The sequence below is a fragment of the Mytilus edulis genome, chromosome 12 (genome assembly GCF_963676685.1).
Source record: "Mytilus edulis chromosome 12, xbMytEdul2.2, whole genome shotgun sequence".
Lineage (NCBI taxonomy): Eukaryota > Metazoa > Mollusca > Bivalvia > Mytilida > Mytilidae > Mytilus > Mytilus edulis.
The window spans coordinates 23,676,235-23,694,640 of record NC_092355.1 but is presented as its reverse complement, the minus strand read 5'-3'; the positions used below and the strand labels follow the sequence as shown (position 1 = coordinate 23,694,640).

Sequence of the window (18,406 nt, the reverse complement as noted above, 5' to 3'; positions counted from 1 at the left end):
TGGTTATGTTTACAGTTTCTAGATAAAAATAATAATCATTATATTGTCACTCCAACATATGCATTCAGCCAAACAGTTTAAAACAAAGAAGGTACAGCCTCGTCCGTAATGAAACATCATTTTCAACAATTAGTTTTGTAATTTACAAGCCAGATTTGGATATTATCTGTCATCATTCTTAACTGAACATTTTTTTTCATTGAGGAAACTTTTTTGTGTTTAGATAATTTAAACAATCAACATAATCTAAATACAATGTGAAAGTCGTTGGCCAATAAAAGTGGCATATTGTGTTTTGTTTATGTTAATAACTTATTGTTGTATTTCCAAAATGTGTGGTCATGTATGAAGAACGCTGAAAACTAAAAAATAGTACCATATAAAATGAAAATAAAATGAGTATCCATTGTAAATTCTCTTCATTAGACCATAATAATTATAATTCTTTATTTTTGCAAAACAAACAAAAACCAATTTTGGTTATAGCAAATTCATAGACAAAACAAACATTATGAAAACTCGACAATATTATAATAGATATGATAAAAACAATTATTGGTCTCCTTTCCTTAGTTCTAATGACTCTTTAATAAAAGAAACAACTGCTTTTACATCATTTTGTTTTGATGGATTTAGTATAATCACGAGTTTATCAGTAAAATCAAGTGTATTTAAATTTACATATTTTTGTATATAATATTTTAGAAAGATTTCTCTTTTATTTTTTTATTAATTTTACAGTTAAAGAAAAAATGGAATTCATCGTCTAAGATATTACATATTTTACATCTTCTTTCATTTCGTGGTATTTTTGTATATCGTCCAGTTTCTATTAAGAAACAATGATCGCTTGTCCTAAATTTGGTTAACATTTTTCTTGTTTCTTTACATGGGTGCGATAGGTAGTATTTCATTTGGTCATTTATATTAGATTTAAGAAATTTATATAGATATATTTTATTATTTAATGAACCTGAGTTAGCTGTCTTTGTCTTGTTATTTTGCAATTAATCGGTTTTTGATAACTGATGTCTCTCCAGTTGACGAACAAAGTAATTAACAAACCAAATAATATTTTTTCTATCAGATTTTATAACTTAACAATAGAAAATATACAAGACATATTCATTTCCAATTATTTTTTATAATGCGTAAACAATTTTCAGTTCTTCAAAGAATTGTGAAAACCACGAACGCAACATAAGGTTTGTAAATCTGTGAGAATATACAAGTCTTGCAATGCTGTATCAAGATGATCAACTCACATATATATACATATATACTATACCAAAATATCCTACAGAGAATGCGCTGCACTAGTTAAAAACGGTTTTCAAATAGCAATTAGTTGCGTGCGGAAATGCGAGTGTTCGTGAAATGTTGGCTTTTTCTTATTTTTAAAAATGTATTGCCATGTTATTTGCATTGACATTTGGTTGTCGACTAACACATGTAATTAATGCTTAACCTTCTGTTCTAAGACATGCATAGTAAACCATCAGTTAGTAAATCTGCTTTGTGAATCCTGGAGTTCATGTAGTTGAATGTTAGATCGCTTTTTTTGCTAATTTACAATTGATAAGAACATGTAATAATCTGTCGCTTATCCAATATGCGCGTATTTTGTGTTTGCAAATATTTTGTTTGGAATGAAAATTGCAATTTTTTTTCATATTTAAATAATTGGACGTATTCCCGTTTACATTTATATTAGTTTTTTTTTTAATCTTGACTGTTTTATAAAAAATATTGTTGCAAAATCTTCTTATGAATATTTTTACATGAAGATCTTGCAAGTGTATAAATAAAGGCAACAGTAGTATACCACTATTCGAAATTCATAAATCGATTGAGAAAAAAACAAATATGGGTTACAAACTAAAACTGAGGGAGACATAAAAGGAGAACTACGACACAACAGAAACACAACATTAAAATGTAACACACACAGAAACGAACTATGATATAACAATGTCAATTTTCCTGACTTGGTACAGGACATTTTAATAAAACAAAAATAGTGGGTTGAACCTGAAAACTGTTTATTTTCATTTTTATCCTTCGTCCACATAACCCTGCTGAAGCAGTCAAACGTTATATAACCATTTATAGGTTTATGATAACTGCAGTCACATGGCGGTATTCTGTAAACAAATTCTGTTGAATTTTTGATTTCTAAATAACAAGATTCAACGATTCATATCTTTTCATTGTGCGTTATTTGGGTTATTTAGGGGGTGATAGTAGATCTTGTTGTAATACAATACGTTGATTCCAATATTCTGTTACAAGCGGTTACTTTTTCTCCAGTATTTATACGTGTCTAATATGTTACAAAAATACTTAATAATTTTGATCACAGATTCACATCTATTTCTCAGGAAAGAAGCATATTTAGATTGGTTCTATCAGTAACGACAATAGTGTCATGAGCTATGTTGTTCTATTTTTAAACTAATTAAATCTAAGAAGGTTTACAATTTTTATAAGTATATTTATATTGCAGGAGTCTGTCGAGTTCTGAACTCGACTCTCTGAAAGAAGATTTTGTTACTGAAACATTAGGAACTAAAGAGCTTGAATTCCTGAAGCAAAAGTATGGACCTATTACACCAGACAGTCCCATTAAATACCAAAGAAGCATCAGTGGTTCGAACATGAAAGAAGAAACAGAAGATATTCTCCCTGGTATCCAAATGGGTTCAATGGCCGACAGAAGACACAACATCATGTCAACAGTTCACAAGGAACAGGGACTCACGACAAAGTTCCCGGATCCTCCACCGAGCTTTTTACTTCCTCGTTGCATTAATTCAACACTTTCGTCATCGCAAACAGTCACAAGATATTCAAAAGAAACAAACAAAACAACGACTGTAAGACCAATTCCTAAAAGTATCTCTATTGACACGTGTCTTTTGAAAGCAACAAAGATGTCTCCTCAGGATAGTGCTCAGTCTAGTTTATCACATTTTCCTGTCGCATTAGAGACAACGACGCATTGTAGTTTTCAGCAAAATTTAACACCAATTCCGGTTACTCATATAGTACCATCGAGAAACGCTTTATCTGCTAGTGCAGAAACCGTCACGCCTAAAACTGCAAGACGACAGTTTTTTGCAGATAATGTTTCAGAACCTAGTGTTCACCGTCCATGGCCCGGTCGCAGTCGGAGCCATGATAGTGTTTCAAAACGAGAAAGGGAAGGAATTGTTGGTAATATTGGAATAGAAAAAGACGAAACTATGTCTGAAAATTCGTTAAACGAAAATGTTGACGTATATGTAAATTTGTCCTCTGATATAGACGATCAAGTGCAGCTACAAGAAGAAAATGACTTACTTTCGCCGGTCAAGGAATCAAAAAGTGATAAAAAGAAAAGGAAAGCAGCAACAAGGTCTATAAGTTTAGACAGTTCATCAGTAAAGAAGACACTTGCAAAAGCTGGAGTGTCGGTTATGTCACCAGCTGCACCTTCCGCACTTACACCATCGGACATATTTGCAGCTGTAAAACGCAAATTTAAAACGAATATTAAACGTTCTTCGTCATTATCAGAGAAGGAACTGCACTCAGTTAGAACTAATGGATCCCATAATTCTAGTAGTACATCTACCATTTCTAAAACAGATTCTATTCAAGAAATGAAAAATACATTCGAACCTCCTCTCTCAGGCTTACCTCCAAAATCAATACTCATTCCACCTCCAACTCCACCGATTTCCTCCATGCAGAGGAAAGTATTACCTTTGGTAAGTAAATTAAGTATTAAAAGTTAAACTGATATAACATATAGACAAATATAAAATTTAGTCGTTATTGAAAAGAAGATAATTTCGAAGTCACTGTAAGCAGGCGTTTGTAAAAGAAACAGATAAAAATAGTCCATGAAAATAAGAATATCAATCGGTATATATCCTTGTTAACAGTAACCGACATTTAAAGTTCTTTTCTGTGACTATTATTGAAGAACAGTCAACTAGTGTTAAAATGCCATCAAACGAAATAATTACCCAATTGTTGTCAATATAGTGATTCTTTTTTTACATTTTTACCTATTATGTGTTTACATGGCATCAAACGACGGACAAATAATTACCCAATTGTTGTCAATATACTGATTTTTTTTACATTTTTACCTATTTTGTCTGTATTCTTTGTTCACACTTTGGTGGTCATATAATGGAATTCTATGCGGCTGTCATACAAGTGAGAGGTTTCACTAGTTATAATTCCACTGAACAACAGGCTTCTGACTTAGGACAGATCACAAAAAATGCAACGGATTTAAATGTTTCAACCGGCGCCAACACTCACCTAATCATAAACAGTATTGTAGCAGCATTACAACACGCACTATAAAATATGCATGCAGATGTGTTTAAACTTTTAAAATTAAGACAAATGATGTATAAATGAAGGCAAATAATATTGTATGATTCAAAATGTTTTGAAAGGCAATAAACAGAATGACAAGTTTTTATGTCCCATTTTCTGGTCTTTGCATCCGTCCGTTCGTTCGTCCGTCTGTCCCGCTTCAGGTTTAAGTTTTTGGTCGAGGTAGTTTTTTATGAAGTTGAAGTCCAATCAACTTGAAACTTAGTAAACATGTTACCAATGATATGATCTTTCCAATTGTAATGCAAAATTATATATTACCTGATTTTCACGGGCCACTGAACATAGAAAATAACAGTGCAGATGGGGCATCCGTGTACTTGGGACACATTCTTGTTTATAATTGATTAACTTATATTTCAGATGGCCGATGAAATCACAAAAACAAAAAGGGCACGGGAAGACAAGAAAGACAAATCTAAAAAGAGACAGAGATCCAAGTCTGCAGAGCGAGCTCGGACAGGTCCGTCTTTTCTTGAGCAACCAATTGTTCGACAAGACATTATTCCACAGTCAAGAGTGTTAGGTTTTGAAACATCCGTATGATAAAACACTAAATGATCATAGATATAAGTCTGATTATTTTTTTTTTATTGTTTTTATCACTTCTATCAAGAAAACGAGAAATTGACTGCAGTCTTTATTATGGAACCTTAAATCTAAAAACAAGTATGACAACATTTATTTATAATTTAAAACTTAAATAACGATATTGTTTGGAAAGAAAATAAGCGAAGAAACAAATATAAATTTTAATTCCACATACGTTCACATTTAATATGATGTTTTGCAGAATAATTCGATTACCACAATACTAAAAGACGACAAAAAGTGTAGTCCATCCTGATTTTTCCATCGAAAAATAAATTATATACAAAATTGTATTAACATGTAATGTAATTAAATCTTTGTATTTGTATAGCTGTTTACCTGTTTGTTATAATGTTTATATTTGTTTTTATTTAATATTTATTTCAATTCTGTCTTTCATTGTTATTTTGTTTCAAATACCTCGTGTTTGTTGTGTTGAAAATTGTGACCTTTTATGTTTTCAAAAGTTTACATTGATATGTATAAATAAATAAGATATTTAGGAATTTATTAAGAATGTAGTCATTTCAGGTAATGGGAATTTTGTCATATGTTGATACTCCTCGGATTTTTTCTAAGATACTGGAAAACTCAGTTTTTTTTTAAATTAAATACATCGAAAAGGTTTACCATAACCTATCATTATGTTTAGCTTAATTTGCTCATAAACAAAACTCTCCTGATTAATAGTATCAATTTTAAATTCAAGTTGTTGTTTTTTAAATATCACCTGACTAAATCATTAATTAACGCATTTCTAATGTTCTTCGTTTCCGGGTAGCAAACCTATCCACTGTAATGATTTTTCACAAATATATTTTATTTCGGTATTATCAGATAGTTACATTTTTTTACAATGATGTCGCGTTTCAATTTAAACCATTTCATAGATGACTTTGATCTTATTATTTCTTTTGCATTGAGTGTAGAAATTTATTTGTTAGTTGGATAGCCTAGTATTGTGTTAAAAACACATGTAGAGGAATTTTAGTCTCAGTATAAGTCTTCATATTTCATTCTATCAAGTCTATACAGCAGTGTGAAAATACAAGTGTGTCTGTTACATTAGCTTTAGTTGTGTTATGAGGTTTTAATACAGCTCGTTATTGAGTTTGAACAAACTTAAGGGTGTTTGCTGCTCGGGTTTTTGTCTATTTGTGAAAATAATTGGGATCCTCTGGTTTTATCCATGTGCTACCTTTTAGAATTTCATTTCACTTCGTTTAAAAAGCCATGATAAAGTCCTTGTTATTTTTTCATAATTTTGAATTAAAAAGGTGGCAATGTTAAATATAGGAACGTATTTTCCTGTTAAAATTTCTATGGCTCATATCTCAACAACATGGACGGTGACCTTTCATTTTTCTGTTATTAATGTACTATCAATATATTAAGTCTTTTAAAAAACAAGTTATTTTGAAACAGAAAAGCGAACACCTTAACTTATATTTGGTCCGATCCTACTAAAATTGGTTTGTGTAATAAATTGTTAATTTATTTATAAGTTCTGTTAATTAGATATTATTTATGTAGTGTGTGTCATATCCGCTATACTGTGTCTTTACTTAATGCAGTATTATGATTATGATTATAAATCATTTAACTTTTTACTTACGTTATGACAATAAATAGAAAAACATACTCTTATTAAGAATTTCGATTTTTCGTTTTCAATTAATAAGAGAAGAAAAAAAAATCATTTAGAACGTTTTATGCTTCTATAAGATATGCTTCCATAAGATTTCAGCAAAATGCAAAATGTCTTTTATTTAAAGAACATTTTTCGGTCAATCGGACTAGAAATTTGCTGTATTGATTGAGATATGCTTATAAAGTTTCATCTTTTCGCTTCGACAAGATCATATAAACAATTATTTTAATGCTTGATGCCGCTTTTATTTCTTAAATCTCAATATAATAATGTTTATAGCATAGGTCGTTGCGAAGACGGCCGTTCGAAATTTCGGAAATTGATTTCTGCAAATAAGTGCAGCATATTTTCCTGTATACTCTTCAATTGATATAAAGAAAGAGTAAAGCATGCGCTTCTTTGTCTAAAAATTACAAAATTCTTTTCAAACAAGATTTGTTTCTATTCTTGTAAAAACGACAAATTAAACTTAACTAGAATGTAGAACGAAATATTATATGTATGACACAACAGATAATAAAGTCACTTTCAAAGTTTTTAAAAGTTATTTATTATAAATCAATGAATGTTAAACAAAAGGAAATAGGGATCCGTCAAAGATATCAAAAAAAGTAAAATCACAAAATACAGTACAGCAGTATTCCGAGGAAAATTCAAAACAGAAGTTTCTTAATCAAATTGCAAAATCAAAAGCTCAAACAAAGTTCAAGCATCAAATTATTTGATAACAGTATTCCTGATTTGAAACAGGCATTTTCTTATGTAGAAAATGGTTGATTAAACCTGGTTTTATAGCTAGTTAAACCTCTCACTTGTATGACAGTCACATCAAATTCCGTTATATTACCAACGATGTGTCAACAAAACAAACAGACATGATAGGTAAAATGTCAGAAATAGGGATACAGCAGTCAACATATTGTTATACCTTAACCATTATAAAAACAAACAAATATGTAAGAAAGAAGTACAACAAAGCATAGAAAAAAGCACGTATATTAGCAAAAATGAAAAAAACAAGTATACATAAACTTTCATAGAACAATAACACAATGATGGGTTGTATGATAAAGAGTCATGTCAAATACAGACTAAACAGTTAAAGTTGGATACATAAAAACAAATAAAAGAATACTATAACACGTTACTAAGATGATAAACTAAGTCAGTATCCAGAAAATATATTTCAAGACCATCGTGTATTTTTGTGAAGTTGATACGGAATCTTTATCAACATGGTCTTGGTACCTTCCATTAAACTTTTTTAATAAAAGGACGAGACGTTCTTGGACATCCCCCTAGTGTATCAACTTTCCGCTCAGACACTGGTGACTTTTTATAAATACTTAGTACCGAAAAAGTTGGGAAATGTATATTCCATATGTAGGTGAAGTTGGTGTATTGCTGCTAAAGTGGGGGAAATTGATTATTACAAAACTTAAATCGTCTCGTGTGTCATAAATTATGACACTCAGATGACCATGAATGTCAAATTCGAGATATAAGTCTAGAATGAGGCGGAGGAAGACGCGTCTGTTGTTACTTTAATTTCTAGTGCTGGGCGATATATTGATAGAACTCAATCAGAAAAGTTTGGATTGTTAATGTAAAATGTAAACATGTGCAGAATTCATTCGAGGAACGCAACGCCATTCTTTAATTAACAAAATCACTGAATACAGTTTTAAGATACATGGAACTAACAATCAAAACTAAAAAAATCAACGACAACCTGAAATTTTAAAAGAAAAAAGAGAGAAAAATCAAACAGCAAAACAGAAGCGTAATGAGAAAATGTTATATCTATTTTTTTTTGTGTCAAAGGTTTTTAAGAAATAATATAATAAGCTATTAATAAAAACCAATGATTGGTGGATAAGCAGGAATTTGAAAGTTGTGTTCGCATTTTAAAGTTATTTACATTCAAAAAAGCTTGCATGCCAAGACAAGTCATGTTATTAATCAATGGAACAAATCAGAGTAGGTGTCATATTTGTTTTAGTGTATTATGTTGTCGTCAGTGATGCCGTTGTTGCTCTTTTTTGAACTATTCACATATTTTGTCGTGCCAATAAGAGTGGATAATAAAGTTTTTTCTATTGTTTATATTTGATGTTTGTACAGTGATCTATAGCTGCTAAATACATCCATATCATTTGGACTCTAATGAATAGTTTTCTGATTGGCAATCATACAATATCGATTTATTTGATATAACATCATGAACCGTCTCTGTTTTTGAAGTTCGAAGTGTCATTAATGAGGTCGATTATACTGCTCAAATTATTTACACGTGATACATTTGTATTTTAGGATCTGTTTATTTTGTATTTTTTGAAACATGTTTAGATAAATGATTAAAATATTAAGGTAAATTAAAAATAACATATATCAAACGAATGGAAAACAACCGTCTTATTCCTGACTTGGTACAGACATTTCCTTATTTAGAGAATAGTGGCTTAAACCTGGTTTATAGCTAGGCTGGCTAAACCTCACACAAACTAGATCTTTTCAAATAATTAGTTACTATGTGGTCGATAAAGTACATTTTTTTTAAGATGAATATGCATGTAGACACTTTTAATTTCAATTGTATCTGTATTAATGAATTGTCAATATTGCACCATGAGATCCGCTTACTAGCAGTTAACGAATAAGATAAGAAAAACTTAGTTACCTTAACGGATACTGGGATCGTGTCTATCTATGACTTTGATAACAGGAACATATCGTGGAAAATACATATCAACATTTTGTACGTCATGAGAAATATTCAGATTATTGAAACAAAGTTATTACACAAGTATTCCACATTCCACACTAAAAGACAAATTGAAAGAGTTTGGTATTGCTTTGTTTCATAAAAAAGAATGTTCAAAGTAGATACAAGTATTTTGTCTTAGGGAGGGATAAATCCTACTTTGATCCTACCTAAAAGATCACTCTGATTCAAACAAAAAATTCTCTGAAACTGACGTTATCAAGATGCTTGATTTCTTGATTAACAACATATTTGTTACGTTCGGAGGACGTGTTTTTCAACAGACTTTCGGCATTCCAATGGGAACAAATTGTGTCCTTCTTCTTGTCGATTTATTTCTTTATTATTTTGAGGCTGACTTCATACAGGAACTTCTTAGGAAGAAAGATAAGAAGTTAGCAATATCATTTAACTCTACTTTCTGCTATATACATGTAGATGATGTTCTTTCACTAACTATTTCAACATTTGGTGACTATGTTGAACGCATCTACCCCATTTAACTAGAGATAAAGTATACGGCCTCATATCTTGACTAACATCTAGAACTTGACAATGAGGGTCGGTTGAAAACAACACTTAACGACAAAAGAGATGATTTCAGCTTTCCAATTATGAACTTTCCATTTCTAGGTAGCAACATGCCAGCAGCACCTGCATACGGGGTATATATTTTTCAATTGATACGATATTCCCGTGCTTGCATTTCCCAATATGATTTTCTTGATAGAGGGTTGCTGCTCACAAGGAAGCAATTACATCAAGAGTTCGAAAAGGTGAAGTTAAAATCATCCTTTCGTAACTTTTATGGACACCATCACGAGTTGGTTGGCCGTTATGGAATAACCGTTTCACAAATGATATCGGATATGTTCCTTACGTCATAACTACAATCCCCTTCGCTTTCATGAAAGTGAACTACCGAATTAGACAGTTTACCGGATTTGTTATCACATAAGTAACATGACGGGTGCCACAGATCAGGATCTGCTTACCCTTCCGGAGCACCTGAGATCACCCCAAGTTTTTGGTGTGGTACGTGTTGATTATTCTTTAGTTTTCTGTATTGTGTCATTTGTACTATTGTTTGTAAGTTTGTCTTTTTTCCATTTTTAATCATGGCGTTGTCAGTTTATTTTCGATTTATGAGTTTGGCTGTCCCTCTGGGTCTTTCGTCCCTCTTTAATGCCAATCCTTTATTGGGTATTTTTATAGTTTTGGGTAGAAAAAAGTTTGGGTACAATTAAACTAAGGCTGATCTGTCACTAACCCAACAGTATACAAAACGCAGCATGTAGAATTTAGGACATATTAATACGACCCTCCCCCCAACAACCAAATGATTATTGCAGGTGCTCTGGAAGGATAAGCAGATCCTTCTCAAAATGTAACAAACAAGGCAATGTATAAGCACTCCAAAATTTCAAGATTTAATGCATATTATTCAAATAATGCAATAGTCTTATGATATATAAATCTGTTTTAATCCGGTTCGTATGGAGTTCTAGGAAGATGAAACTGCACAAGTCATCCAATGATAGGATTTTCGAAACTGAAAACAGAAAGTATATATACAATAAACTTTAATCAGTTGTTGTATTGATAATTAAATGATAGTTTTCCCGGGTAATGTGTCATTCGTGTTTCTGAGTTTATAGTTTTCTATGTTGTTGTTTATTATACTGGTGTTTTTGGTAGTGTTTTTGCCATGGTATTGATAGTTTGATTCAGACTAATGAGTTGGTTTATCCCTTTGGTATCTTTTCGTGTTCACTTAAGAAATATATTATGCATTTGTATATTCAATTCAAAACATTTGTTTAAAGCAGATAAACCTATCCTCCATCCAGTCATATTTATCATATTGTATGTTAATTGATCCACATATTATGACTTTCTTTTGGATTTAGTACATGTCTGTATGAAATGTAAATAGATTAAGGCAGACGGATTTATATAAGTTTTTCTTGTTTCCGAATCCTAGTATTTATATTGTATAATTAAAACTTCTCGCACTTTTTGTAAAATAAAATATTGTTTAAACTAAATTTAAAAAGTGTCGAAAGGAAGTCTTGCGACTAATCCGTGATCGTCGGTCTTCCGAACGAATTATCGAATGCAGCCAGCTAGTTTCATGTTTTAGCTGTTTTAAGTACCACAATTGATTTTTAATATTTGATGTTACTATAAATACGACCAAAATATCTCAAAAGGCGTTCTATCAGGTTATGGGAATAAATGGTAGAAACATAAAATAGTATTTATACTGACTTCTGTTCGCATATGAACTTTATTCGGTGTGAACAACCATAGTCATTCCATTTGCCATTGTACCCTTTTTGTGTCATAAGACAGTCTTCGTTGTGATGGTAATTCGACGGTTCATGTGGAAGCCAGCTTGTAAATCCAAAAGGTTCTCCATTGGACGCCCATTCCCACGTTCCTTCTGTAAATTCATCCGAACCGTCTAACCAGAATGATCCTTGATAGAAAAAGATAAAACTAAAATCAAACAATAGCTCGTACCCTTTTAAAATTTATCACTTAACAAGAACTATCAACGTCACATCAATGATAATTTTACAGGTTTAGCTACGAAGATTTGGGTTTGTTTCACACTTGCATAAAAAATGTCCAAAAATAAATCGTTTCCTTTTAAAAAAAAGTTAGGTAACAAACATATTCGCCTAAAATCTTTTTAATGTCTTTAATACATTTGTCTATCTTATTGATGTTAAATTTAAACAATTTAAACTACGCATGTACTTCTTGCAATCTATCTATGTCTCTTGCGTCTGGCGTACTAAAGTATAATCCTGGTACCTTTGATAATTATTTCTTTATTAAAAATTTAAAAATTATTATCGGTTCTAGGATTAAATATAGAAACAAGGTAAGAAAGAGCCATTCAAACATTAAATTAAAATGCAAGAAAGAGACTGATTGTTGATTTTTGTTGTTGCTTAATATGTACTAGACAATACTAGACAATACATAGACGTGTCTACTTATCTATCCAAAATTCATGTAATTGGTTTTGATGTTATATTGTTATATTTGTTATTCTCATAGGATTTTGTCTAATGCTTAGTCCGTTTCTGTGTGTGTTACATTTTAATGTTGTGTCGTTGTTCTCCTCTTATATTTAATGCGTTTCTCTCAGTTTAGTTTGTTACCCCGATTTTGTTTTTTGTTCATGGATTTATGAGTTTTGAATAGCGGTATACTACTGTTGCCTTTATTTAAGCAGGAGAACACAATATGAAACTTAGTACGTTAGGCAAATTGTATGCATTGCAAGCTGTTGTTATTGTTAGCGGTATTAGACAGTACATACAGAGAAAGATTTGAATACAAACTAAAAATACATTTTAAAATAAAAAGCCACATATATAGTTCAAATCATCTAATATTTAGATTTTATGAATATTTAATGACAATGAAACTAACCTGTTTGATTATTTACCCCTCCTGCAATAAACGCATTCTCTTCTTTAGAGTCTATGATGACTAATTCTGCTGAGTGAGCTCGACAATCATTCTATTGGTAGAAACAAAAAACAGTAGCATTAAACTTTTGATTTTTTGGGGGGCATAGAATGGTGTTATTATTGACAAACCGTCAAAAGATTATGTGTATGTAAACAATAGGCGTATTTACACTTGTATGCAAATTTGTCCGCCATTACGTAAAATCACACAGGTTTCCGTAAACTTTAACAGAACAATTCCAAATTATTAACGTCATTATTAAAAAGAGATTGTTACTTGACGTCAGAAGGTTATTCGGAGGTGATCTAAGGTCATTCGGAGGCGAAATTCAGCTAAATACCAAAAGTGTAAATACGTTTATAATCAAAGATACAATGATAATAATGTTATACGTCAGACAAGCGTTACGTCTACAAAAGACTCACTGGTGTGGCTCACTAATTATTGTTTTACAAATAACAAGTATTTCAAACATTATTTTTATGCATGCACGTTTAAAATAATGTTAAGGAATACAAATTAGGCCGACTAAATTAAAAAAAATATATACTCATTGAGGGTCAGTGTTTCGAACGGTTTTGTCAAATGCAGCTTTTCTTGGTATAGCAATGATTTCGTATTTCGAATAATTCAAATTTTACAAACAGATAGTCTATCGCCGTATTTTTGTCCAAAATTCCAAAAGGCGTTTCCTCCGTCATTTACATTTGTTTGACATGGTGAAAGATAACTGAAAAATATGATTACGATTATATTAGTACCCTACCGAGGCATCACGCCAATTGAGCGAGTCTGTGCTAAAATAGTAACAAGACGTTTCATATTCAACCCATCCAGATCTGCATGATGCACCCACGTACAATGGAAGAAAAACTAAAAATAGAAACACTATTTTTTAATAGAGTACAAACATTGTCCTAATAATATCGTCTACTTAACTTTTAAAAACTGACGTTTACGCATGTCAGGTTAGAGCTATATAAACAAGATGTCTAAGTACATATCGAAAAATGCTCATTTCTAAGTCAGATATCATGAGATCTACATCAACACAAATCATTCAATAAAGTTACTAATTTCGAAGAAAAATTGTTTTTTTTCTGAAAGACGGTTAAAATCTTAGATTGACAGTTTTGACGGACTTCTGTTTATATCTTCATAGATATCATTGTTTTACCAAAAGCGAATTCGTTAAAGGTGGTTATGTTTACATCAACAGTAACTTACATGGGTACATCGAACCGCAGATTGTCTTTGTTAATTAAATAATTGAATAAAAAAGACAGGAATTTTGTCAGATGCGTTGCGTGTTTACACGAATTCATTTTAATGAAATTTTATCATCTACTTTTTTTTATTTCTTTTTTTTATAAATCGTTTCCTCTTTTATTTAAAATACTATTTCATCCAATTACAAAATGTCAAATGTAGCCTTGAAAAATGTGTCCATTTATTTTATGAAAAAATATATAAAGGAGTTTGATAGTTATCTTCAAGTCAGATGAAACTTCAAACTAAAAACAAATGATGCATATATATTTTTTTCAACTAAATGGCTTGTTTTTATTATAAAACTTTTGTATTTTTTTTCTCAAGAAAATTCTATAAATTTACTTTTGTTTAATTGTTTGCTTCCAGTTAATAATTCGTTGATATGTTTTCCGTATGCAGTTAACTTGGAGTTACCTTTCTCGTAAAAATCCGGTGATCGCAATACTCATGGATCTGTTATGAAATTAACTATTATCTTATGGTACATGTTATAAACGTGCTCAATATCCATGCTTCTTTGTTGATTATTTAATACAATGGTGAAAATTGGTGAACTACGGCTTCTAAACACGGCAAATAATAAGCTAAAATCACATCATAACAGATCGAGATAAAAAAAAAATGACGATTAAACGATATGCGTAAAAATGATAAAATCGTTGACTAAGTTGATGATACATATATGCATTGGTTCATGGATTGGATTAACATTATGTTTCACCGGTCACTCGTATCATATGATTTTAAGCGTATACTTTCAAGACGTTCTAATGCGAAGGATTGTTTCAACTATAGAAAGAAATGAATGCGTTAAAGAAAAAAGAAAATAAAATTCAAACTTACCTGTTATTGATAAGAAATTTCTAATTTCATTAGACAACATGTCGACGTGCATTTAAGATCAAGGAGTTCATCATAGATAAAATGTTCAGAATATTTGGAAACTTTTGATCATGTCTTATCATCTCTTAGCGAATGTATGATCAAAACAAACAAAGACGTTTACATAGCTGAGAGGGTGGTAGAGTAGATTGGTATCCCGAGAAAAGATTGTCAGTCGCAGAGAAGCCTAGGTTGACAATATTTTTCGAGGGGTACCGATCCGATCACCCTCTCAGCTATGTGTTATTTAATATGTTTTACTGAATGTCCAATCATTATTGTATTTTACAGATGAATTTTATTTAAAAGTATTTCCTATGACGTCACGTACATAACAATGTTATGGGTATAAGAGAATCAACAGAAGTGAAGCGAGATGTTTTATTTCTTATTTTGGCAGTCAGATAATAGAATCTGAGCCAAAAAGTAGAATTTAAGCATTGTCTTTAATTCATTGATGTAAATTCAATTCATTGTCCTTTTAATTATGGAATTTTAAATGGCCTGGATGAGAGCGTGACATTCACAATAATTGTCACCCGCTCAGCCATGAGAAAGAGTAAATTAACACCCTCGTATTAGCCAATCAAAATATGGCTTTGTAACGTGAAATATAATAAATACAAATTAATGGTGGCAAATACCAAAAGAAAGAAAAATACCAACAGTATTATGACATTAATTGACCCCCCCCTTAAAAAAACAAACCCTAACAATAACGAATCAGTCTACAAAACACTATTTGAAAGAAGAAGACATTTCAAGAGGAAGAAAGGACGACAGCATGGACACACTAGCATTAGGTGTTTATATAGTCTGTAAGTTTATATACAATACGGATAAACTCAATTTTTTCTTCAATAAAATTTGATTAAAGGTTACAATTGGGGTTCGTGTTTCTTATTCTTTAGTTGTCTATGTTGTGTAATGTGTACTTTTGTTTGTCTGTTTGTCCTTTTCATTTTTAGCCATGGCGTTGTCAGTTTATTTTCGATTTATGAGTTTGACTGTCCCTCGGGTATCTTTCGTCCCTCTATTATAACACAGTAATAAAATGTCCTTCATGTAGACAGATTAATTTGTGCATGTTTGTTAATCCTATTTCTGAATGTAAATTTTTATTATAGTATGTGTTATTCATAATTTAAATATTGTGAAATCGTTACGGTATCTTTCGTCCCTCTTTTACAAACATTGTTTTTTTTAAAATAGAAAAATAACTAATTGTTCTGCTTTAAATGTACATGTATCAGTATATAGGATCCTTCAACCTGTATATATTGTTTACATTTCGATATGGCACACACTCATTCGTTTATCAGAATATCTATGATGTCTTTCCCCTAAATCTGTTGAATCTGCACAAAATGATATTGTAGTCTGGGAGAACATGATTTGCTCATTAGTAGAACTTGGCGTTGGACTTGTCTTCAGTGATTTCAAAACTGACACTACTTTTAAATCGGTGATTTGAATCTATTGTTTTTGAGATTTTTTGTTTGTACTTCCAATCAATCTGAGTTCTATTGGTTTTTACAGTTTGTTTTAAAGTTTGTGCTGTTATATCACTTTTCAGTTCAAAGGATGGTTGAGTGCTAACACATATGTTTAACCCTGAGAGATTATGTATGTATGTATTAGAAGTAATAGACTATGTAGTTTTTTTTTAAAATGACATTGAAGATGAGATGCATTTTATTTTAAAATGTCCTACTTATCAAGGTCTTAGATCGTATTTTATAAAACCATATTATTGGAGAAAACCTTCTATGTATAAATATATACAATTAATGAGTTCTAATAATCTTAGAGAATTATGTAATTTGGGTAAATTTATATTTCGTGCACAAACATAAAGATCTAACATGATGCAATATGTTTAACACATTACCTTCTGCTATCTATGTATACTTTGTGTAGTTTATATGTTGTATGCCTATAGTTGTTATGACTTTGGTAAATAAAGATATATATTATATGCATCTCCTATGTCGTCAGCCTGTACTTCAGTAAGGGTCATGTCTATTTTATTTGGTTTTTTTTGTGTCGTTATAAATCAGGCCGTTAGTTTTCTCGTTTTTAGAAATCATTTCATGTTTTTTATATCTTACCATCTATATACAATGGAAGAATAACTAAAAAAAATATTTTGTTGGTGAATATAATACAAAACCGTTATCAAATGTACCAGGATGATAATTTAATACGCCAGACGCGCGTTTCGTCTACATAAGACTCGTCAGTGACGCTCAGACCAAAACAATTTTCAAGTCAAACAAGTATGAAGTTGAAGAGCATTTAGGACCCAAAATTCCAAGAAGTTGTGCCAAATACGGCTGAGGTAATCTATTCCTAGGATAAGAAAATCCTTAGTTTTTCGAAAAATGCAAAGTTTTGTAAACAGAAAATTTATAAAACTGACCATATAATTGATATTCATGTCAACACCGAAGTGCTGACTACTGGGCTGGTATAATACAAAATAATATCTGAATAAAATCGTTTAACCTGTCGAAAATGGACTTTTACCGCAGTCAGAGAAGCTTTGATAAACACGATGTCTAATAGATTATCGCAAAATGCTCGTTTTTAAGTTAGAAATACAGAAATCTGTATAAGCATAAATCACCCAAAAAGATAGTTTCCTTAAGCCCTGGTCACAACGAACCCACGATACATCTATGCAGCGCCATGACATGAAATTAAGTCAAATCGCGGGTCATCTGTGTTCGTCATACGACAATAACACGACAGTCGCACGATATATTGAGGATCGTGGCGCTGTCGTGTGTCGTGGCACGACAATTTGAATATGCACCTTTTTTTGCTCTACGATTTTTTGTTGTGTCACTGTCTTGTGGCTGTCGTGAAAGTGTCTTACAACCGTCGTGCAACTGTCGTGCGATAAACACATTGTCGTGAGTATCAACATAAACCATTTTAATCAAACAATCGTCTCACGACTGTCGCAATACACTCGTGATACAGTCTGGAATGAATGCTTGGAAAAACATACCGTCTACTGTTTAAAGAAGATGGCTATTCCATCAAAATGATTATGCTTGGCCCTGCTGAATAGGCACCTTCCCGGACTCCAATAAGGGCAAAATTTCGTTCTGTAAGCGTTGATTCGAGTCCGTGAACAGTAAAGGAACCAGCGAAACGCCCGACGTTGGTTGGTAAGCCATGGATCGAACGGCGCCTGATGTTTGGGCAGTATAGTACACAGATGCAAGAGTTGGAGCGGGAATCTGACTGTGATTTCGTTGAATTTATACAGATGGAGCCTGGCATGTTTCAATAGCTTTCTCTGAGAGTCGCATCACAGTGGCACAACAGTCGTACGACAGGTACAC

General features: G+C 31.6%; 2 protein-coding genes across 3 annotated transcripts in view; one reads left to right on the top strand and one right to left on the bottom strand.

Moving 5' to 3' along the window:
- Nucleotides 1–7,176, top strand: part of LOC139498076 (uncharacterized) — a 116,004-nt gene extending 108,828 nt beyond the window's left edge. The window contains exons 18-20 of one of the 2 annotated variants that reach the window (XM_071286395.1): nt 1,167–1,205; nt 2,507–3,752; nt 4,762–7,176. In XM_071286395.1, the coding sequence (XP_071142496.1) occupies nt 1,167–1,205; nt 2,507–3,752; nt 4,762–4,944 (1,468 nt within the window). In that variant the 3' untranslated portion in view covers nt 4,945–7,176. The remainder of the gene's footprint in view (nt 1–1,166; nt 1,206–2,506; nt 3,753–4,761) is intronic. The other variant, XM_071286396.1, reaches the window with a different exon arrangement.
- Nucleotides 7,177–10,821: 3,645 nt separating this feature from the next.
- Nucleotides 10,822–15,128, bottom strand: LOC139499384 (perlucin-like protein). Its single transcript, XM_071288066.1, has 5 exons — nt 15,012–15,128; nt 13,663–13,769; nt 12,855–12,945; nt 11,676–11,886; nt 10,822–10,956 (listed from the first exon to the last, which is right to left on the bottom strand). Exons 1-5 carry the CDS (start codon nt 15,061–15,063, stop codon nt 10,932–10,934), a joined length of 486 nt encoding a protein of 161 aa, XP_071144167.1. The 5' UTR covers nt 15,064–15,128; the 3' UTR covers nt 10,822–10,931.
- Between the last annotated feature and the right edge of the window lie 3,278 nt (nt 15,129–18,406).